The 18,132-nt window shown below is 47.8% G+C and overlaps 1 protein-coding gene and 1 pseudogene across 1 annotated transcript; one reads left to right on the top strand and one right to left on the bottom strand.

Moving 5' to 3' along the window:
* Positions 1–1,180: 1,180 nt before the first annotated feature.
* On the bottom strand, positions 1,181–3,212 carry LOC103004135 (cysteine-rich protein 1-like; annotated as a pseudogene).
* An 11,288-nt stretch (positions 3,213–14,500) lies between these two features.
* LOC130709018 (BOLA class I histocompatibility antigen, alpha chain BL3-7-like) lies at positions 14,501–17,573 on the top strand. The gene is given in 8 exon segments (XM_057554375.1): positions 14,501–14,636; positions 14,957–15,226; positions 15,428–15,703; positions 16,320–16,595; positions 16,718–16,828; positions 17,265–17,297; positions 17,438–17,491; positions 17,494–17,573. Coding segments are annotated over 8 exon segments (1,158 nt in total). The 5' UTR covers positions 14,501–14,563; the 3' UTR covers positions 17,559–17,573.
* The last annotated feature ends 559 nt before the right edge of the window (positions 17,574–18,132 follow it).

Below are 18,132 nucleotides of genomic sequence, written 5' to 3'. Positions count from 1 at the left end.
AAATGCAGTATCTTCAAAATGCAATAAGACGCGGTACACCTGCACAGGTCGACACCAATTACTTCCTTGAATCTTTGTCTAAAACTCTAGGAAGGGAGGGGTGAAATCAAACAGTGTCTATTTCAGCTCCTTGGGGGAAGGTGTAAGATTACAGTGGGTAAAACTATTGTTTCCTTCTCTTTTCTGGAGCTCTCCCATCTCTCCCAGGATGGCAATCCTGTGTAGCAGGAGACAGATGATCGCAGGCAAAACCCAGGCTTTTTCTCCCACCCTCCCATCCTTCTTTCTTTACCATTAATATTGCCATCATCAGATTCCAATATTCCCATATTTGGATTTCCCCTGCAACCCCATTCACTCAACTCTGTCTCTACCGCGGGCACCGTCAGACCCCACAGGTTAGTGCTCAGTCCTGCACGCCCGCCCGCTCCTTGAGATGCCAATCTCGAGTCCAGGTTGTCACCTGTGTTTCTGACCGACTGGCTACAGATTGGATGTTCTAATGGTCCCCCACTCGGGTTTGATTAATTTGCTAGAGCGGCTCACGGAACTCAGAGAAACACTTTCCTTACTAGACTACTGGATGTAACTCTGGAACAGCCAGACGGAGGAGACACAAAGGGCAAGCGTGTGGGAAGGGCGTGGAGCTCCCGCGTCCTCTCCGATTGGGACACTCTCCCCAGCTCTCCGTGTATTCGCCAGCGCGGAGGTTCTCTGAACCTCATCATTTGGGGCTGTTACGGAGGCTTCATTACCCAGGCGCGATTGATTACATCGTGGGCCATTGCAGTTGTGAAACCTCCAGCCCCTCTCGGCTCCCAGGACATGGGGGATGCGGTGGTACCGGAAATTCCAGCTCCCTATTAACATGATTGCTTCTCCTGGTAACCAGCCCCCATCCTTAGGTTCAGTCCAAAAGCCAATCGCTAACATAACAAAACACACCTCTGTGGCTCTCACCACTTAGGAAATTCGAAGGATTTTAAGAGTTTTGTGCCAGAAATATAAAATTAGGAAAATGAATGAATGTGTTTTCTTTTGTTTTCTTCCAAGTGTACGGGTTTATTGAGGGCATGGGGGTCTACAGGACAGCCCCAGGTGCCTGTGGAGAAGGCCTGCCATCGGCCTAGAGGGCCGCGGCCCCGCGGGCAGCCGGGGATGGGGTCTCCAAAACCTGGGTTTACTTGAAAGTGTGACCCTCCGCTCCACCGCGTCCAAAGCCTTGGGGTCCGAACATGGCCCCGTAGCAGGGGTGGTTGCAACAGCGCTTGCCTCCATGCTCAGTGTGTCCCCTCCCCCCGAGGTCAGCGTCTTTCCACATTTCTCGCACTTCAGGCAAGGTCCATGCCAGTCCTTCCCCCAGGAGGTCACCCGCTCAGCAAAGTACACCTCCTTGTCGCACTTGGGGCACTTGGGCACGGTGGCGCCGGCTCCGGGGCGGGTGGCTGGGCGGGAGCACACCGGAGCGCGGGACTCGGAAAATGAATACGTTTCAATTCAATTTATCATAGCATCAGGATAAAATATTTAGGTATCAGTTGAAAGAAAGTGCGCCACATAAGTACACTGAAATTATATAGTTTTGCTTAGAGTTTCCATCTCTTTGGTAAAGTATTCCTTCTGTCCATTCATAGTATTCCTGAGCTCGTTATACTGCCTTTCTGAATTTTCTTGTAGCTTGTTGCGTTTCTTCATGAGCTGTTTTGAATTCTCTATCAGTTATGCCACAGTATTCCATGACCTTAAGTTTGGTTTCTGGAGAACTGTCCTTTACTTTTTGTGATGCAGTGTTACCGTGGTTCTTCGTGTGCTTGCTGGGCTGTTCCTCTGCCAGCACTGGTGAAGTGGGGAGCACTTTTCTGCTTGATTCTCACCATTCAACAAATGAGAGAGCAGAGGCTTTTCTCTTCTCTTCCAGGAGGTGGCGCTAGAGCACAGGTTTGGGGTTCTCCTACCTGTGTTACCTGCTTGGGAGAGTTGGCACTTTCCACCCCCCATCAGGGGTGTGGTCCCGTGCCCTCTTATTGCTTCTTGTGCCTGCAGGGTTTTTGGTGTCTTGTTGCTGCCTGTGCCACTGGCATCGCTGCCTGGTGAGCTGGGATAGTGTGTTCTTCCCTCGTGTCCGGGATCCCCTGAACCACGGGGGAAGCGGGGGGTGTGGGTAGCTGGGCTGGTGCAGGCACCTCTGCCACGTCCTGTGCTGTAAGGTTCTCCGGCTCTGCTGCTGTGAGTGGGTGGTTGGAGGGGCCAAAGTCATGGGCGTCTCAGGGGCTGGTGGCTGGGGTCCCAGCACCCACTTCTGCTGCTGCCTAGTTACCTGGGGCCCTGGGCACTGCTGAGGCTGGAAGGCTGGATTGCTGTGTCGTGTTGCGGCTGCTGCTGGGTGTTCTGGGGCTTCCAGCTCAGTGGCCGCAGGTGGAGAACAGGATCGCAGGCTCCGCCTCTGCTCTTCCCTCGGTTCAGCCTCGTCTCTGTGTCCCAGTCCACCCACCTTTCCATGCACACTGTGTGGGATTCTCCGGAGTCCTGGTGTGTTGGGCAGAGTCACCTGTGGTGTGTCATGGAAGTTTACTGGTTGTGGATGGAAGGGGGGAGACAAAGGCAGCTTTTCACTCCTCCGTGTGACTGATGTGGCTGATGTGGCTGATGTGTCTCCTCCAGGTCCCACTTTTATGTCCAGAATCAGCCGATTCTGTTCAGCTGGAGGCCTGGCTCAGCTGCAGCCTGTGGGGCCCGGGGGAGCCTCCCTGACCCCTGACCCCGAAGTCCTGGGTCAACATCAGGGCCAGAAATTAGATCTGAGCCCAGGACCACAGGGCCTTTAATTTCAGGTTTGGAAGTGGCTGGAGAGAGGCCTGAGGGATCCAGACAGCAGGTCCCTGTCTATTATTAGGTCCACGAAGGGGAAGAAGAGGCAGGACACTGGGGTGTCCTGGGCTCTCGGGACTGGGGAGGAGGGGAGTGGACCCTTGAGGCTTCAAACGGTGACGGATTTGATGCCTGGACAGGAGGGGCCATGCTTGGTGTCCTTGGGTACGGTGTTGGGACGCCTGGGTCCTGGAGGTCTGGGGAGGGGGGAGGTCGTTTTCGTGTCTCAGGGAAATGTTAGGGGGACCCCCGGGCCCAGACTCATGGCTGATCTCCTTGTCGCCACTGTGGTCTCCAGGTTCCAGTCCACGTCCTGTCCTCTGCTCTCCAGGAACCACCTCCATGGCCACCAGCTGGGCAGGTCTTTTCCAAAGGTCTTTAGCCAGTCTTTTTGGCACAGTGGTCCCCGCTGTCTTAGCTCATAGGGAGACGATGTCCAAGTAGCCCCGGGCTGTGAGCTGGGACGGACTCTCCCTTCCCTGAGTCTCCCTGCTGCCCCCCAGCATCATGTGTGTGTGGGGTGGAGTGAGGACTGGGGGTGAGGTTATTTCTCTGGAAGAGAGGAATTCCTTTAACCACCTCCCCTCTCTCCTTTTCTCTTTTATCTTTCTTCCAGGTGTATTTGAGTTATACCATACCTGTAAGGACAGGAAAATACCTAAAAGTTAAGTATAATTTACCAGCAAAATATAGAGCTGACACCTGTGTAATTATCATCCAGGTGAAAAACAGAGGCTCTACCAGCGCCCAGGCCAGAAGCCCCTGGGCCTCTTCCCACACAGACCCCACTCTCCCTGCACATGTGTCCACTAAGTGACCCGCTCTGCCCCTCTCCTCTATTGTTCCTTCCCCTCCACTCCTGTTGGCCTCCATCCCTTAATGTCACTGTTTCCTTCCTCTCCTCACTTCTCCAGGAGCCTCCCCATCTTCATAGGCAGATACCTTAGGGGATCTCCTCCCCCTCCCCCTCCCCCTCCCCCTCTTCCCCCTCTTCTACCCCATTCTAGGGATGGAGGTTCCAGAGTTAAGTCCCTGGAGGAAGAGTCTATAACCCGGTCAGCAGCTGGAAGAAGTGACAAGGACTTGGGGTTCAAGGTCCCATCCCTGGAGACTGAGGACACCCAGTATGTTTGTGGGGTCCACCCTGGACCTGGGAACCAGCTGTTAATGGCCTTGAAATCTGATCCTCCCTGAGGCCAAAGTCCTTGTTGGTTTGATGGGGAGAAAAAGGTCCGCGTCAGCATGTATTCTGGGTAACAATTCAGACTTTGAACTTGACACTGGATGAACTCCAACTTCTGTGCGCAGCACTGACCCACTGCTAGGAGCCCAAGGAAACCCTGGGCAGGTCTTTTGTAAGGGGGTCAAAGGGGAGCTCAGGTCTCCTGTCATCAGCAACTGTGGCCACACGGGGGCGCCACCACTCCGCCCTCTCCTATTCAGCACAGGGAAGGGAGAGGATGGGCTGTGGTCTGAGTCAGACAGAGATGGCTGCCCTGGAGGCTGGTCAGCAATGGGGGATGAAGATGCTGTCTGAGCAGCTCTGGGGTCGGGCTCGGTGATGGGGCGGGGATTCGAAGGGAGGAGAGGCCTGGAGCCCTGCCTTGTGTCTGAGGTTTCCATCTTTTCTCTCCACAACCCATCTCTCCAGCTCATTGATGAAAACACTCTGGAAAATTCAAAGTCGATAACTATTTCACTCCCTGTTCGTTTCTGGCAGATATTAATTTTTTTTTTCATTTTAGTGTAGTTTGAGATTCACAAAAAAAGTAGCAAAGTTAGTAGAGAGTTCCTGTAAATCCCACGCTCAGTCTCTCTGTGGTAATACCTTATATCACCATCATACATTTGTCACAGCTACTGAAGCAATATTGATACATTATTACTAAACTCCAGAATTTATTTGGACTTCATTAGTTTTTCCTTTTCCTGATCTACGCTCCTATCAAAGACACATTGTGTTAAGTCCCAATCATGTCTCCTTCAGGCTCCTGTGGCTGTGACAGTCTCTCAGAGGCCCCTTGTGTTTGATGACCTTGATGTTTTTGAGTACTGCTCAGGGATATTGTACAATGTCCCTCTATTCAAGTTGGTTGAATGGGGCAAAGTATTGTGGGGAAGAAGACCACAGAGATGAAGTGACATTTTCCACACAACAAGGGTGTATACTTTCCACTTGATTATCAGTAATAAGTTCACCTTATCACCCGGCTAAGGTACATTTCCCAGGTTTCTCCTTGTGAACTTTTATTTTTACTTCCCTACTTTCCATACTGTAGTCTTTAGCAGGAAGTCACTATGTGCAGCCCACACTTGAGGGGCGCTCTGCTATAGACATTGCTGTGCAGGGGTTTGTGCATATATAAGTTTTCAGATGAGTTGCATGAGGACTAGAGTGCTCGATAGACTGGATGGAGGGTCTATGTGTAGCTTTATAAGAAACTGCTGACCATCATTTCTAGTGGCTGTGCTCCTTCTATTCCTGCAGCAGTGAGTGAGGGCTTCTGTTGCTCCACATCCTGGACAGCACTTGGTATCACCAGTTCTTGGATTCTAGCTATTCTAATAGGTGTGATGATACATCATTTTTTTTTTTTTTTAAGGAAACAACTTAGTACTTTTTTTTTTAAATTAATTTATTTATTTTTGGCTGTGTTGGGTCTTCGTTTCTGTGCGAGGGCTTTCTCTAGTTGTGGCAAGCGGGGACCACTCTTCATCGCGGTGCGCGGGCCTCTCACGATCGCGGCCCCTCCTGTTGCGGGGCACAGGCTCCAGACGCGCAGGCTCAGCAGCTGTGGCTCACGGGCCCAGTTGCTCCGCGGCATGTGGGATCTTCCCAGACCAGGGCTCGAACCCGTGTCCCCTGCATTAGCAGGCAGATTCTCAACCACTGCGCCACCAGGGAAGCCCCATCATTTTTTTATATTTACATTTCCTAATAATATATGATGTTGAGCATCTTTTCATATGCAGTTCCACTGATAGATCTTCTTGAAGAGGTGTCTGTTCAGACTTTCCTTCATTTTTAAATTGTTTTCATATTATTGAGTTTAAGCGTTCTATGTATATTCTAAAACAAGTCCTTCATCAGATATGTGAATTTGCAAATAATTTCTCCCAGTCTGTGGCCTGAGCTCTTCTACTGACATAACAGTATTCATTAATGCATAGATATATTTGGGGAGAAGAAAAATGAGAAATTGCCAACTGCAGTGGTTTCCAAGTAGAGGACTTGGGCAAATGGGGGATGAGAGGGAGAACATGAATTATTTATTTTGTATACCCTTGAGTACCTTTTCAATTCCCTTCTGTGTAGGTAAATATGCTTTCAAAAATTACATTAAAATCCCTTGCACTTGTAAAACACCTGACACATCCTCTTAAGATCATGTACTAGGACACACATTCTCTACTTTGGCACCCAAAGTCTTTTAACTGAGCTATTCTGCCACAGAAATTCCATTACTGGAAAAGATGGGCTGGATTGCAGGGAGAATTCTGCTCACTGAAAATAGCTGAAAATGCCATGTAAAATATAAAAACCATCTTAAAAACATCAAAGAGGTGACAAGGTCCTAATAAGTGACCACACTGAAAAAAGCAGGGAAAAATCCTGCTTGGCCTCCAAAGAAAACACAGTCCTGAGAAAAGGAGAAAAGGCTGTGTGAGTTCACTGCCCAGAGCTCAGGCACGGAGCCCAGCACGTCCAGCTCTGTGCCCACAGCTCTTCACTTTTTCTGCCCACTTGCCTTCCTTTGAAAAACTTAAACAAAGCTTTTTAATTCTTATTATGATGTATATGTGTAATGTATAATGTAGGATATAATGTATGTTCACTGTAAAACAAGTAATAAAGTGTTGAAAGTGATAAATGACAAAGTGAAAAGAATGTAATCCTCACATTTGGAGATATTTTGTTGCATTTTTCTTTAGTTTCTTATACATCCTCCTGTTGTTGGCCAAGAGCTGGAAATTTCTCTAAGCTGATCAGCCCAGACCTCAGTGGCCCCCACCCTGCACTCTCCAGATGCCATTTCCCAGTCAGCTCACTCTCACACCCCTGAGAGGGCTATTTCTCATTTCCTCCTTTCCCCTCAGACCCCTCCACTCACCCCCCACTCCCTGTTCTTAATGATGAGCTTTTTTTTTTTTCACTCAGAAAAAAAAAAGGACTCAGGTGAGAATTACATCCTCCTCCTCCCCTATTCCCACATCTGCACCTGTATCCTCACCTTCCCACCAGTGATGATGGATGGTCCCCTCCTGTCTAAGGCTGCCCCTCAGCGTGGGTACAGGATCCGACTCCATCCTCCCCTGTGGCATCAGTTTCCCACTCTCTACTGCTCCTTCATCCCTGCCTACAAACATGCTGCAATTCCTCCCATTAAAATTAATCAAACAAAACTAAATAAATCAAAACAAAATTCTCCCATAAACATCCACCACTCTGTGTACAGTTTCCTTCCAACTACTGCTCCATTTCTATGACTCTTCTTAACAGAACAATTCCTAAGGCCAAAGGCCATTCTCTCATCTACTAGGTTGTCTTTTTATTTTTAGCTAATGGATATATGCACATAGTTTTAAAAAGTAAAATACTTCTACAAGACTTGATATCTAGACCGATGTCCCCAATCTTCCATGTCCCCCGTCTCTTGAATCTCAGAGAGAAGCTGTTTTAGTTCTTAAGCTGATTCTCTAATTGTTTCTTCTATGTCTCTAAAAAGCATGCCTTTAATACTCCTTTGTCTTTCAGTTTTATGTATCATCTTTAGTTAACTGGTTTTTCTTTCACACACCCCTGTCTTCCCAAAATAGTTATAATTTATAATCACAAATCTATCAGTTTTGTAATTTTGATTAGCTTGGTGTGCAATATTTGCATTATTATGATGATGGAAATGCTAGTCACAAGTGAGCATTTAGTAGACTATGATTACTTTTCTTGAATGGATATTTAAGATTTCGCTGGAATAAATAATATCTTACTTTTGTTGTACTCGGTTTTTTTTTTTAGTTTATTTGCCTGCTTTGGGTCTCCGTTGCTGCACGCGGGCTTTCTCTAGTTGCAGCGAGCGGGGCTACTCTTTGTTGCGGTGCGCGGGCTTCTCATTGTGGTGGCTTCTCTTGTTGCGGAGCATGGGCTCTAGGTGCGCGGGCTTCAGTAGTTGCAGCAGGCGGGCTCAGTAGTTGTGGCTCACAGGCTCTAGAGCGCAGGCTCAGTAGTTATGGCACACGGGCTTAGTTGCTCTACAACACGTGGGATCTTCCCGGACCAGGGCTCGAACCCTTGTCCCCTGCACCGGCAGGCGGATTCTTAACCACTTCGCCACCAGGGAAGCCCCATATTGTACTCAGTTTAAATCATTCTAAAACTCTGTGCAGAATCTAAGTCTTTCTGAATACATTCAAGCACATCGGATATTCCACCAACTTCACCTCTTTGCACACACTCTCCCACAGCCCTCAGTGCTGCCACACGGAGACTGGTTCCCTGCACACCTGGGGCAGGGCTGACGTCCCGGATCTCCTTCGCCTCATTCTGGGCAGCCCTCTGCCTCTGTCTCCTACTGTATAATTTTACAAGGCTTCCCTGTTGCCTGGATCCCATGTTTCCCTGTTGTTGGTTTTCTCCACCATTTCCCCCGCACTTTGTCTAACAGTATCCTGAAGGAGGGAACATGGAAAGGAAAACATTGTAACTCTGAAATGTCTTAGGCTACCCTAGGACTTACTCTCATCTTGACTCAACATAGAACTCTGTGTTGGAAATACTGATTTTTTTCCTTAGAATTTGGAGGGCATTGCTTCACTGTCTTCTAGCCTCCAGGCCCATGTTTTTTGCCTCTTGAAGTTTTCAAGGTCTCTTCTTTTCCATCCTTTCTGCAGTTTCACTGTGATGTTTCTTAGTGTCGGTCTGTTTTTATCTACTCCAGTAAGAGTTTGCTTAGGTCACTCCAGATGTCAATTTTTGTCTGTAAACTCCGAGAGGTTTTCTTGAAATTTTTTTTTTATTATTTCCTACTCTCCCTTATTTTTGAAACTTGTATTGCTTACTCGCTGGAATCTCTTGATTGATAGAGGAATGTTCTTATAGGTCTTCTCTCCTCCTTGCCATTACTTTTCTATTCCTACTACTTACTGTGAGTATGACTGTAATTTTTCAATTCATCTACTGAATTATACACTTCTATGACATTTTTAATTTCAAAGAGCCCTTTTTGGTTCTATGATTTTATATAATTGTATAGAATTCTGTTTTTGTTTTATATACCATATATCTTTCACATCTTTCAAATATTATTGATAATAGTGGTAGGGGAGCTGTCAGGTCTCTTGGTTATCTACTTTCATGATATCATGAACTTCTTCCTCACAGCACTTAGCTCAGTAGTGATTTACATTTATCTTTGTCATTTCTGTCCATCTCCCTCACCACAGTGCCTGTCACACATCACCAAGGTCCTAACTGTTGTTCTTCATTTTTTCTCCAGTGTCTCCAGATCCTGATTCAAGGTGGCCTTGAAATATACACTCCTTAACCTCTCTGAGTCTCCCCTTCTGTGTCTCCCCTCTCTGAGTCTCTCTCTCTGTGTCTGTACAAAGGGATCACATGTCGGGTGCCTCATGGGTTTGCTTTTTTTTTTTAATTAATTAATTAATTTCTTTATTGGCTGCGCCAGGTCTTCATCGCGGCATGCGGGATCTAGTTCCCTGACCGGGGATCGAACCGGGCCCCCTGCATTGGGAGCTCGGAGTCTTAGCCTCTGGACCACCAGGGAAGTCCCCTCGTGGGTTTGCTTTGAGGAATAAATTTGACCCACTATATAAATCACATGGCATTATTGCTTTAATTCTTATTAAGTGTTCCCCTATTCATAGTTACCATCATTACAATGACTATAGCATTTAGATTGTATCCATTCTTTGCTTTTATAAACCACAATTCAAGAAACATCCTTGAATATATATTTTTGAGAACATGTGTGATTATCTTCACAGGATAAATTTCTGAAAGAGAAATTTCTATGTCAAAATGTAAACATATTGAAGGCAACCCTCCTACACTGTTGGTGGGAATATAAATTGGTACATCCACTAGGGAGAACAGTATGGAGGTTCATTAAAAAAGTAAACATAGAAGTACCATGTGACCCAGCAATCCCAATCCTGGGCCTAGATCCGGAGAAAACCGTAGTTTTAAAAGATACGTGCACCCCAACGATCATGGCAGCACTATGTACAATAGCCAAGACGTGGAAGCAACCCAAGTGTATAAGGACAGATGAATGCATAATGAAGATAGGATACATATACACAAGGGAATATTACTCAGCCATAAAAAGGATGAAATAATGCCATTTCCAGCCACAAGGAAGGAAGTGAAACAGGAAAAGACAAGTATCCTATGATATCACTTACAGGTGGAATCTAAAAATGGATACAAATGAACTTCTTTACAAAAGAGAAACAGCCTCAAAGACTTAGAAAAGAAACTTAACGTTTACCAAAAGGGAAAGGTGGTGGGCAGGGAAAAATGAGCAGGTTGAGATGAACATATACACACTACTATTTATAAAATAATCAACAAGGACCCACTGTATAGCACAAGGAACCCTACTCAACACTTTACAATAACCTAGATGGGAAGAGAACCCAAAAAAGGACATGTATATGTCTATGCATAAGTGAGTCAAGTTGCTGTACACCTAAAAAAACAAAACACCCCGCAACATTGTAAATTACCTATACACCAATACAAAATAAAAAAAAATTTTTAATGTAAATATAGTGAAATTGAGATGTTTTGCATAGTGACCTTTAAAATTTTTGTACCAGTTTTCAATCCCATCAATCTTTATGACAGTATATTCTCCCTAAATTCCTGTCAATACTCTCCTCATACTGTTATCTTTGCCAAGATAATAGATTTTAATTTATTCCCATTTCTTATTCCACATTTGCATTTTTCTTTACATTTATTTGTTATATATTTGTTTGACATTTGCATTTCTTATTTTCCAAATTGTTTTCTAATACACTTTAATTATGTTTTGTTTGGGATTTAGTTACTTTAAAACACTGAATTCAGGAAGGACAAAGCAGCCTCCAACATCAGAAACTGGTCTGACATTTACCTTAGGCCTCAGCGTTGTCAGAAGCTGGGCTGGTGCTCACCACGCAGCCGTGTTCTTCTCCTGTTGCACAGATGTCACCTCACAGAACATCAACATCAGACAAGGACACCTGAGACCATGATACAGTGAGACAAAACAAGACCACAACATCATTTTGTCCAAGCACAGACCAAACAAGGCAGCACTGTGCACCTCACAATGTATCAAACCTCTCCCTGTGCTGATACCAGCAACCACGGCTTCTTTCCAATTACAGCTGCATCCTCACTCTAGTCTTCCCTCCATACAGGGAAGATGCACTGATACGCCCAGGCATAGAATTGCCCCCACTTCCTGACAACACCCAATCTAGAGTGAGCCCCTCCTCCATACACCCTCCTCAACATCACCCAACCAGAGCCCACATCCTGTATATGTTCTATCTAACACCTCACACTAAGACACCATGGTCCCCTATGGTGTGTCATCTCCCTCCTCGCTGCATCCAGTAATAAATCCAACTTGTTTGCCCACAGATTTTCTCCTGGTGGTCTTTGGCTGAAAAACATTGCTACCTGTTTGTCAATTTTTCTGTCTTTGAGAGGGGCATGAGTTAGTATCTTTGGGAATGTCTGGTTGACATAGAGAAAATTTATGATTTTTTAGTGGTTTTTCATCTTTGGGTCATACAACTCTTCATTCCCCAAGTGTAAAAAATTCATGTATTTTTTTGTCTAGGAAAGAGGGGTCCAAGGGTGAAGGGAAACAGAATTGATTGAATTTGGGGGGAACGAATAGCAGGAGCAGTCAGTAAAGAATTCTAAGGTGGTAGATGCTAAGGTTTACATCTCCTGCTTTATAATTTTACAAGTATGTACAGGTCCTACAAGGTATTTGATATATGTTGTGTTGAGTAAATACTTTCTCTTGGGCTAAGTGAAGACTTCGGTGTCTGCTTATGTTTACCAGGTTAATGAAAAGAACAACAAGAGCTCAAGGTAATAAAGACAAGAATTAGCTCCAGTGAAGGGCAGTTTTGAACACATATGACTTTAAGGTGATAAACCATGGTGTCCTTAATGTCTGAACACTCTAGTTGTTAAAATACATGTTAATGAAACTTTCTGTGCATGCTACATTTTAAGGATCTAAGACCCACATAGACAAATCCATGATTTCCATATGAAGGTTATTTTAGTATGCATCAACCTATGAGTCACACAGTATCTTTTTGGGGGAAGAGACTGGAAATTAAGAACATTATGGTTATGCAATGCCCAATAGGCTAGCTACTAGCCACATATGGCTATTTAAACCAAATAACATTAAGGTGCTCAGCACAATAGCCACTTTTGAGGTGCTAAATAGCGACCTGTAGCTAGTGGCTACCTGATTTTGACAGTACAGATATAGAACAATTCCTTCACCACAGAGCATTCTATTGGACAGGACTGCTCTTCATGCTTTCTGGGCCTCAAGTCAGATATACTGGACCCACGAAAGGGCCAATATTATTTCTCTTAGAGACGATGTCAGATTTCTGTCTGGGATATGAATACATACTTAGCTGGTGTGTAACAAAACCAGACTAGGTTATGAGTGGGTGTGGTGCCTTCAGGCACAAACTGTTTCCAGGTCCAAAGGGGAAACACCTGTCCCCCTACCTCCCTTCCCAGACTGAGGACACTCTCTGGCATCACTTTCTAGGGGGTGAGTTCTCTCCTAGAGGAGCCCAGGGGCAGGGCCCTCAGCTAAGTGTGGGGAGGCAGGGAGTCCAGCTCAGGGAGAGGGATTCTCCAAAACGAAGAGGAGGCAAAGGCAAGGGTCCCTTAGGAGATTTTCCCAGGTTTATTCGAACAGCAGGTCTCAGAGTGTAATCTGTGGAACCCTTGAAGTCACTGAGACCCTTTCATGAGATCCACGAGGTGGAACCTACTTTCATAGCATTACTAAGATATTATTTGACTTTCCACTATTTTGACATTTGCTTTGAGGTATAACTTAGCAGTGATGGAGACTACTGTAGCAAACTGCAATATAATTATTTTCACCACAACTTACTTGCAGAAAAAAAAAAGCAGGTTTGCTTTCAAACATTCTGGTTGATGCATTACAAATTTTTATCTTTCCTTAATAAGCCATAATGGAAAAGAAAATGAAAAAGAATGTATATACATATGTATAACTGAATCACTTTGCTGTAAAGCAGAAATTAACACAACATTGTAAATCAACTATACCTCATAAAAAAAAACTTAAAAAAATAAATAAAAATTCTTTTGTTTCCTAAATCATCCTTAAATTCACTTTTTTTTTTTGGCCACGCCCCACCACATGTGGGATCTTAGTTCCCTGAACAGGGATTGAACCCTTGAACCCAGGCCATGGCAGTGACAGCTCTGAGTCCTAACCACTGGACTGCCAGGGAACTCCCTTAAAGCCACATTTTAAAACTATCTTCTAAGATGACATGGGAAGTACCCATCAAGCACTTCTGCTACATTCCAAAGTACTATGTCCCAAGGAAAATCATTTGTGTGACCTGAACTACCCTATTCTTCATGGAATACAATGTTTACTTGAAAGAATGAATGACACTGGAAGATCTATATAATTTAGTGAAACAACGTATTACTTTTTTAAAATCTTACGTTAGTACAAGAGACATTCAATGTGCAAAATAGGGTTATGGATTTTAATGTAACAGAATAGGAAATAATTAATAATATTGTTTCAATATTTTATATTGAAAATAACCTTTGAGAAACTACCACTTGTGTAGTTTTAGTTTTGTATCAAAGACTAACATCCATGACTGTCTGAAAAGGTTATTAAAAATACTACTCCTACATATGTGTGCGCCTTTTTATTTTCATAGACTTCAATCAAAACAACGGATTCGCTGCAGAAGCAAACATGAACATCCAGGGGTCTTCTAATGAGACAGACAAGAAAGAGAGAGACTTGCAACAATATAAAAATCTGAAAAGCTCCACTTTTCCCACTACCGTGTTTATTTTGGGAAGTAGTTATTTTTCATATTAAATCATGGGTTATTAATATTATTCTAAATAAATTAATTTAAAAATTTTAAACTCTATTATTTCTACTTTGGAAAGTGTCGATAGAAGTATCCACATAAACAAAATTCTCTTTGCGGTCGTCACAAGTTTGTAAGACTGTATAAATATTCTGACCACAATGTTGTGAAAATCGCTGACTACACAGTCCCCGGGCCAGGACTCAGGGAGACAGTGCGACAAAGAGCTCTCTGAGCAGAAGGAGCAGGGCCAGGCACAGTCCCAGGTCCCGGGAGGGCCAGGCTCTCAGGCTCTCAGGGTGTCAGGCGGTCTCTGGGGCGGGGACGCTCCGTGGTGGGGATTCCCCGTCTCCCCGAGTTTCACTTTCTCTCTCACAACCTGTGTTGGGCCCTCCTGCCTGGACACTCGTGACGCGGCCCCAATTCTCACTCCCACTGCGTGTCCGGTTTCTGGAGAAGCCAATCAGCGTCCCCGCGGTTCCCGGTGATAAAGTCTCCACCGAGCCTCGGAGACACAGTTTCTCCCCAGACGCCGAGGATGCTGGTCATGGCGCCGCGAACCCTCCTCCTGCTGCTCTCGGGGGCCCTGGCCCTGACCGAGACCTGGGCGGGTGAGTGCGGGGTCGGGAGGGAACGGCCTCTGCGGGGAGGAGCGAGGGGACCCCGGGGGTCGAGGGGGCAGGACTCCCAGGGAAGGAGCCGCGCCGCCGCTCCCGGCCCAGACCCGCCCCCTCACCCCGGTACCCGCCCGTCCCTCCCTGGCTTCCCGCCCCCTCTTCTCTCCACCCGAGGTGCCGGCCCTTCTCCGACCTCCACACCTTTTCCTTCTCACGAGCCCCTCTCCCCCTCCCCCCTCCGGCCCCGTCACCTCAGACCCGGGACCCGCGCCGGGAGGAGGGTCGGACCGGGTCTCACCCCTCCCCGCCCCCAGGCTCCCACTCCCTGAGGTATTTCAGCACCGGGGTGTCCCGGCCCGGCCGCGGGGAGCCCCGCTTCATCGCCGTCGGCTACGTGGACGACACGCAGTTCGTGCGGTTCGAAAGCGACGCCCCGAATCCGAGGATGGAGCCGCGGGCGCCGTGGATGGAGCAGGAGGGGCCGGAGTATTGGGATCGGGAGACGCGGATCGCCAAGGACAACGCACAGGTGTACCGAGCGAACCTGAACACCCTGCGCGGCTACTACAACCAGAGCGAGGCCGGTGAGCGACGCGGGCCTGGGTCCGGGTCACGACCCCCATCCCCAGGGACGGGCCGGCGTCGCCCCGAGTCTCCGGGTCCGAGGGTCACCCCAACATTGCGGGACCCGCCCGGTCCCCCGACTTGGGAGGAAAAGGCGGGACTTTACCCGGTTTCATTTTCAGTTTGGGTTTAATCGCTGCGGCTGGTCGGGGCGGGGTCAGGGTCTCACACCCTCCAGTGGATGTGCGGCTGCGACGTGGGGCCGGACGGTCGCCTCCTCCGCGGGTACAGTCAGCACGCCTACGACGGCGCCGATTACATCGCCCTGAACGAGGACCTGCGCTCCTGGACCGCGGCCAACGCGGCGGCTCAGCTCACCCAGCGCAAGTGGGAGGCGGCCGGTGTTGCGGAGCAATTCAGGAACTACCTGGAGGGCAGGTGTGTGGAGGGGCTCCTCAGATACCTGGAGAACGGGAAGGACACGCTGCAGCGCGCAGGTACGAGGGGCCGCGGGGCCTCCCTGGTCTCCCCTCGGGCTGGAGCTGGCTTCCCACAAGGGGAGGAAATGGGGTCCCTGTGGGAACAGCGCCCCAACTTCTTGTCGGGAGAGGGAGGAATCCGCCCAGGTTTTCATATTCTGTACAAGACAGTGACTCGCCGGTGGCCTCACTTCTCTGAAAGACAGTTAAGGAATCCAGTCTCTTTGGGGAAGAAGCAGGAAACCATCCCTGAAATAACTGACCAGCGGCGCCCTTTGACCCGGACCCCCATTTTGTGAACCATGACTTTCTCTCTCAGGCCTGTTCTCAGCTTGAGAACATGTTAGGAGGCCTGATTCCAGCTTTTCTGAGTCATTCAGCCTCCACCAAAGTCAGGACCATTGCTCTGTATTCTCCCCTTTACATGGAGCCTCCTACCTTGGCTTTCATCCTTATTCCTTATTCTAGAACTGGGAGATTTTCCCAGACTCCGGAGTCCAGGCTGGTGTCTGGTGTTTTTGCTGCTTCTTTTCAAACCTGTTGTGCTGTCCATTCTCAGGATGGTCACGTGATGCTGCTTCAGTGGCCCATGAAGGTAACCCAAAGTGTGAATTTTCTGATTCTTCCCCCTCAGACCCTCCAAAGATACACGTGACCCATCACCCCATCTCTGACCATGCGGTCACCCTGAGGTGCTGGGCCCTGGGCTTCTACCCTGAGGAGATTTCACTGACCTGGCAGCGTGATGGGGAGGATCAGACCCAGGACATGGAGCTTGTGGAGACCAGGCCTTCAGGGGACAGAACCTTCCAGAAGTGGGCGGCCCTGGTAGTGCCTTCTGGAGAGGAGCAGAGATACACATGCCATGTGCAGCACGAGGGGCTTCAGGAGCCCCTCACCCTGAGATGGGGTAAGGAGGGACATGGCGGGGGGGTGTAGCTTCTTCTCAGATAAAGCAGGAGCTCTTCTGGACACGTTCAGCAAGGTCGGGATTCAAGCCTGAGGTCAGGGCTCCTTCCCTTTCCTCCACAGAACCTCCTCAGCCCACCGTCCCCATCATGGGCCTCATCGTTGGCCTGGTTCTCTTGGTGGTCACTGGAGCCGTGGTGGCTGGAGCTGTGATCTGGAGGAAGAAGCACTCAGGTAGGGAAGGGAGGGAGGGATCTGAGTTTTCTTGTCTCACTGGGGAGTTTCAAGCCCAGGTAGAAGTTTGCCTGCGTTTTTATTGGGCAGTACCATTGAGAAACATTGCTTGCCAGTCTGGAGACTGGCACTTACCCTTTTGTAAAGCACATGTGGAAATGAAAGACAGATTTTTTCACCTTCATAATTCCAGTTGGGGACCAGATTACCAGCACTTGAAGGTCAGAGAGGGAAGGTCCCTGCTGAGGACAGACCCCCAGGAGGGCAGAAGTTGATCCAGTCCCCCCACATCTCCTTTCTTCGTGTTCCTGATCCTATCATGGGTTTTGGTCAACAGTTCTGGAAAGTTCTCTGTGGTCCAGGACTAGGGCGTTCCTCTAGGATCTCACAATTCAGTCTTCTCCCTGGTCTCTCATGTGATGTTTTCTTCTTACAGGTGAAAAAGGAGGGAGCTATGCTCAGGCTGCAAGTGAGTGTGGAGGGGGTGTGATTCCTGAGACCCTTGTGAGGGTGCAGACAGGAGGCCATGGGGGGCTCACCCTCCTAAAGTTCCTTCTCTAGTTTCTCTCCTGTGGGTTCTGACCACGTCCTGGTTTTGTTCTCCCCCAGGCAGTGACAGTGCCCAGGGCTCTGATGTGTCTCTCATGGATCCTAAAGGTGAGACCCGGAGGGCCTAGATTGGGAGAGGTGTTGGGGCCGAGGGGATGCCCCGGGTGGTGGGGATGTTTGAGTGGGACATTTGAGCATGTGGGGGGCTGATGGGAAGGTCAGTACTTACATGACTGACCTGAATTTGTTCATGATTATTTTCTTTCACAGTGTGAGACAGCAGCCTCGTGGGGACTGAGTAATGCACGGTCCCACTTTGTGGCTTCAGATCCCGTGACTCCTCTTTCTGCAGCTGCATCGGAACGTGTCTGTGTTCCTCTTAGAATAATGTGAGGAGGTGGGGAGACTGGCCCACCCCTGCCCACCACGACCCCTCCCCACTCTGACCTGTGTTCTCTTCCCTGATCCACTTGCCTGTTCCAGCAGAGGCAGGGCTGGGCCACCTCCATCCCTGTCTTAACTTCATGTTGCACTGAGTAGTAATGTCTTACTTTCCTTTTGGAAATAAAATCTATATATGAAGTTTGTTTTTTCTAATTCGTGCCATGAGGGGTTGATGGGATAATAAAGGAAAGGATTCCTAAAGTTTGAGAGAGAAAATAAATGGAAGCACTGAGAACCTTCCAGATTCTGTGTGTTTGCTGGGCTGAGTCTGTCGCAGGTGGGACAGGAGGAGGCTGTGAGGAGCCGAGCAT

The sequence above is a fragment of the Balaenoptera acutorostrata genome, chromosome 10, assembly GCF_949987535.1.
Source record: "Balaenoptera acutorostrata chromosome 10, mBalAcu1.1, whole genome shotgun sequence".
Lineage (NCBI taxonomy): Eukaryota > Metazoa > Chordata > Mammalia > Artiodactyla > Balaenopteridae > Balaenoptera > Balaenoptera acutorostrata.
The sequence above is the reverse complement of the archived record's forward strand: the minus strand, read 5'-3'. Positions and strand labels throughout refer to the sequence as shown.